Source organism: Babjeviella inositovora (assembly GCF_001661335.1).
Source record: "Babjeviella inositovora NRRL Y-12698 unplaced genomic scaffold BABINscaffold_6, whole genome shotgun sequence".
Lineage (NCBI taxonomy): Eukaryota > Fungi > Ascomycota > Pichiomycetes > Serinales > Babjeviella > Babjeviella inositovora.
Window position 1 is genome coordinate 319,403 of NW_017566843.1, and position 5,710 is coordinate 325,112.

General features: G+C 45.3%; 1 protein-coding gene across 1 annotated transcript; it reads right to left on the reverse strand.

The window, feature by feature from the left end:
* Window positions 1-1,373: 1,373 nt before the first annotated feature.
* Window positions 1,374-1,589, reverse strand: BABINDRAFT_20278 (HMG-box domain-containing protein; the record flags this gene model as incomplete). Its single annotated transcript, XM_019131241.1, has 1 exon — window positions 1,374-1,589. A coding segment is annotated over one exon (216 nt), but the record flags the coding sequence as incomplete, so codon positions are not given.
* Between the last annotated feature and the right edge of the window lie 4,121 nt (window positions 1,590-5,710).

A 5,710-nucleotide genomic window follows, 5' to 3' on the forward strand; every position in this document is an offset into this window, starting at 1 on the left:
GAGTATCTCCGTCAGTATCTGTTCTAATTTGAGCAAAAATGTATATACCGTTTAAATTGAGAAATTCCAGAGGTTTGGAAGCCAATGTAGAATAAATCGAGACAATTATTAAGCTAGTAAATCTATAATTCTGGTTTTAGAAGGAATAAATATAGTTCTTTTCCAAGGAATAGTGGTTAAATTGTGACCTTAGCACCAAGTGTCAAGTAAATGTATTCCATGCGTTAGGTCTCTCAAAAAATTATAGGAGAAATACAGCTCCCCATAAACTACCAGGAAACGGAGAACACTTGTTATTGATGATACATCAGATTACTGAATTAATGGATAAATGACAATTCGAATAACTTCTCAATATCGTTTCCGTAAAAACAAAAAATAAGTAGCCGCAGATGTGTCTAGATAGGGTAGATTATAACTACGAAGTTTTGAGAATATAACTACGAAGTTTTGAGAATATAGCTACGAAGTTTTGAGAATAAGCTTGGAAATAAAGCTGATTACATGGCAAGTATGTTTTAACGAAAGTTCCTCTGGTTTTACCTTATATAATCCACGAAATGTATAAAACTTGGTGCAGTTTTAGTGCCAAGAGACAAGGAGATTTAATCTCTTGATAGGCTCGAAGTACACCGAGGGTAGAAACACCAAGTTTTCTACCTTGGATAAACCTAAATGTAAGCATCTCTGTGAACAAACGTAAGCTAATTTCATTTTGAGAGCTTAAGATGGACGCGGGCACTAGAACCAATCCAAGGGACCCACTATATCTCCTACGGCGGCCAGGCTCAATCTACAAAATCTTCTGATCAACAATACATATTCTTTTTGGCTTACAAATCGACCAACCGTTATTACTCGTAACATATTTCAAAGAATTCGGCCTAAATATACGACCCGGGATAGATGTAGGGATCCTGAGGCCCTTGTTGGGGCTGGAACTGGTATTGGGGGAGCTGACCTGTGGGACGAGTAGGAAACTGCATCTGATAAGGCATTGGGACGACGGGGTTCATTTCGAGCTGTGGCTGGGCGAAATACATTGGCTGTGCCGAATATGGCCCTACAGACGGACTGACGTGGGCTCCTGGGTATACCGGCATTTCGCTCTGCTGGTCGTATGTATATACCCCCTGCGGGAAATGGGCGTGAGAGTACATTGGCCTCGACTGAAGGTCATAGCCCGGTCTCGACTGCAACTGGTCGTAACCTGGTCTTGACTGGAATTGATCATAGCCCGGTCCGTACTGTGGCTGGTCATAACCTGGTCCGTACTGCGACTGAGCGAAATACACCTGTCTGTACTCCTCCTCCTCCGGCTTCTCCAGACTCTTTAACGCCTTTTTGCGGCAAATGGGGCAGTTCTTTGACGTCTTTCGTGGTACATAGCGGTACCCCGGATACTTTTCTGCGTGGAGCCGCTTCTCCTCGTCGGCCAACCGGTTCCAGTGCTCCTTCTCATCCGGCGGAAGATTGCGCCAGCGGCGCCCCAACTCACGTGACACTTCGGGGTTCGTTGTAATCACACCGTCGTCTAACACGGCTTGGTGGTTCTTCTGTCGAAAAAGAATGAATGAGTTGCGCGGCCGCGGGATGTGGTTCTGGGGTGGCCGCGGACATGTGCACTTGACAGGCGGGGCCGGAGCCAAGGCTGTAGCCGAAGGGAGATCTTCCTCGGCGAAGCTCTGCGGTGGATAGAAACTTCCTTCGCTTGCTGGTGTAGATGACACAAGTGGTGAAGGAGTAGGGTACGATGTGTAGCCCGCAAAGGTTGGGAGAGGGGCCAGAACTGCGTTGGAAGCGTTATCGGAGCCGTAACTCCAGTATCGCGCGTGGCCCTTACCGCTTGCCGCGGGCGCCGGCGCAGACATGCCCCCAACGACAGGCCTCATCCTCTCGTCAACGGCTAATTGGTAGCCTGAGGTTTGCGGAGGACATGTTGGGGACTGGGTGAGCGGCGACATAAGCTGTGTTTGGTAGAGCAGCTTGGTGTAATCGATATCAGCCATCAGAATAGCAAAGGGTACGAATAACAAAGAGAGGCAAAACTTCAATAAGAGGATCTGCAAATCGAGAGCGTTAGCAGGTTAATGTGAATAACCTCTGGAATAGTAGATGAGATTTTTTGACGGTTAAAATATGCTATCGGGCCTGTGCGAATGGAAGCTGAAATGGAAAATACAACTTTTAGACGGATTTGACTCGCCTATATACCCTTTTGCACCAGCCCGCCTGGTTACGCAGTGAGCCTAACATCGCACCATGCGCCTGAAAAATTCACTCGCAGCCCAGCGCCATAATAAGATCTGAATGGGAAAGGTACAATTTCGGGTTAAGCTTGCGATCGGCGGGCGGTCTAGGGGTCCCGGTCGCTGTGATAGATTAAGGGGGACGACAGGCGTGTGCTAGGGTCATAGAGGTTAGACGAGAGGCGGCACGAGCTGCAAAGCGAGCTGCAGTCTACAAAATAGAGACAAGAACAGGAGCAGGTACGCTGCAAAACGAGGCAACGGAACAAGGCCCGTCCTGTGAGTTCCGGATGTGAAAGGGTTTTTTATTTTTTATTTTATTTTATATATTTTTCCCTAGTGATCCCTAAAAGATTCATTGATCTGATATCTCTCAGGTTTTTATCCGTTCTGGTTGTTCTACTTAGAGCCCAAGAAAGCACTACAAGGCCCTCTGATGGAAAGGAGCTTCTAGCTTCTCGAAACGTATGTACATAATATACACTCAGAAACCTTAGATATGCAGAGGTGATCTTCTATTGAGGTTGCCCTGAGCCGCCAAACTCCGGCCAGGTAGAGCATCTAAATGGGACGATAGCCAAACTGCCACATGGTTATCTCCCGGATAAATGGAGGGTGCCAGCCCGGATAGGGAATGTGATGCGGTATCGTTACAAATGGCTATTCCCTCCCGTCCGTTTTCAGTACTCATGTACCTGCCGTCAAGGCGTAAGCGGGAGTGCACGGTTTTTCTTCACATGGGGGCTGTCCCCACAGGTTTCAGTGAGTTCGTTTCGGCGTGCATGCAGCTGCACGGCATACATGCTGCGGGCTTTACTATGCATAAGTAGGCGACTATGCATGTCAGCCTTACAAGCCGCCGAGTTTAATGCGGGATCACAAAATGCCATCCAAATGGTCGCAACACCGACTCGTTATTGAAAACCCGTAAATGGAGACGTTCATACCTCCAGAAACAGGCCACGAAGTACCAGCAGTATGGCTTCAGACCCTTGCTCCACGTATTTGTTGATACTTACAGGTATTTTGTCAGGCAAATGGAGCATCATAAGCATGAACTTTGGCCCGTAAAACCCGCATGCTACACTCTAGGGTATTTTGAACACTCTTTTTCGGGATTTCTTCACGTATCTAGAAGTCCTCGTACTTACGAAGTGAACCAATCGTTTTTATTTCTATAAATCCCAACTAGGAGCCCTCAGACGCCAGCAAGGAGGGGCGACCCAGGTCTTTTACCTTAGCGTGTATAGAGGGGCCTATCATTTTTATAAAGGCTAGTGTTGATAAGGGAAAATCTCACATGGCAAGGCTATTACCATGACCCCACTTTATGCACAAACCTCCTGACGTCTCCCCGGGGCTCTGACTGGTAACTATAGCTCTTCCATGTAGTATCTCTGAGTGTGAGGTACCAAAGAGGGCAGTTCCACATGCGTTAACACAATCTTCTTCAGGAGTACTCTCGTGTTTCCTAGATAAATTACAGGGGGGGTAATGGACCAGGGCGATGCCAGGGTGGCAATGTGGTATATATTGGGACAAAACTTTTCCACTTTTGGACACGCCCGATACTTGAATAGGCATTAACACACATGTCACACAGGCTATAACGAACCAACCAATAATTCCTAATGTCTACCTTCCCCTATAGAGTCCTGGTAGATTAAGATGATTGTGTTTTCACGTTGGCTGTTATTACAGCGGGTGTTTAAAAAATCTTGTCTGTTTCATTCAGATGCGGACTGTACAGAGGCTCAACTCAGACACGGGTATTACCGAAACCACTTCATCACGCTGAGTCTTAATTTCGAACTATCAACCACTGGTACATCCTGCTTTCTGGATTGGCGACGTTGGAAAAAGCCAAGTATACAGAATACTCCTCAAGAATGATGCAGCCGTAATGTCGTGAAGGTCGCATATGACATCCCTGGTTTGTGCATTTCTATGGCTAATCCTGGTTATGTATGCGCTGTGGGTCTTGTGGGTTCTGGCATCGATACATACAACTTAGTCCTAGGGGAAAATAACCAAAACGGTTATACCGGGTAAGGAAAACAAGCCGGGTGTGATATCGTTTAGGCTTATGAGCAAATGTCGTTCGATGCTCTGCTCGTTTGCGCTCCTTCTCTTCGCGCATATCTCTGATAAGGAGAATAGCTAGAGGAAGCTTTAGTTTGCTCTATCAGCCACCTGGGATCTAAAATCTGGAAGAAACCAGTCAGTCAACTGAAACGCTGTGATGAATGGTATGTGGTCGTATATGTATATATACAGCTATAGAAAAGCATATATGGAAAGGGACTGTCGTCTAAGGTTAAAACCTCGCTTACTCTGTTCTGCGATCCGGATCTCGTGCATCTACTAAAATTGCCCAATCCGGACATGCGCCTGTGCCCATGGCGTCTTGATTTATGTTCTCACATATAATCGAGTGGCGTAGCTAGAGAAATAATGCATGGCCTTAAGACGAGTGTTTTAATGGGTATCGTACCAAATATGGCGTAGTATCCGGGCTTATTATAAATATAATCACTAGTACTTGGAGACGTCGCAGAGATCTGACAAGCTATTTAAGTTGCTGTCAGACGTCCCCCCTTGCGTTTTAGCCTGCATTGCGCATACGCTATCCACATGGAAAACAGCCTGGGATTCCCGCCTCGTCCTACAAATTCCAGCAATCTCTTATTCTGATATTGTTTATAACCGAACTTGGTCTCAAAATAGCTGAGCTTTCGTATAGCTTGATGCAAGGAAGTCTATGGGTTAAACAACATCCTGAAGCCAGAGACCTGTGCATTTTATTTCCAACTAGCATCTATATCTTTTCGGGAAATTACAATCGTGTTAACAGATTTGTTTATGTACATGTGAACGTTCCTAGTTGCTGGTAATACTCCTTTCGATTCGCCGCAGTATTTGAACTGTTGTTGACTTTAGCTGAAATCTCTAATCCAGATCCGCACAATAATGGGTACAGCTATAGACTAAAGAGGTCCTGGGCAAAAGTGATTTTTGTTATTTTTTTGTCAAAACAGTATGCTATATACTGCAAAATGAAGCCATATTGCGTCTTTGAATAGTCTGCATCACATTCATTTATACTGCGCTACCATATATATGCATATTCGTACCGACGCTATGTTAGGATTTTAAAATTTATTTAAATATCTACCGAAAATTAACTGAAATTATAGCCTGCACCAGTTGAAACATAAAAACCCATCTCTTCTAAAACCTATTTCTTCTGACCCTCACATACAAAAAAAACCTCTTATTGACCCTGACCCTTGGCACAACTATTGGATTGTGTCGAAATTTTCAAAATCCATCCTAACTAAAACAAGATCAACAATATATATAGAAAAGAGATCACGCTACAAATACTTGGCCGTCTCATCTTCCAAGTACTTGTAGAACTTCTCGCCGGTCTCGTTGCCAGCGGACTCGGCAACATCGGC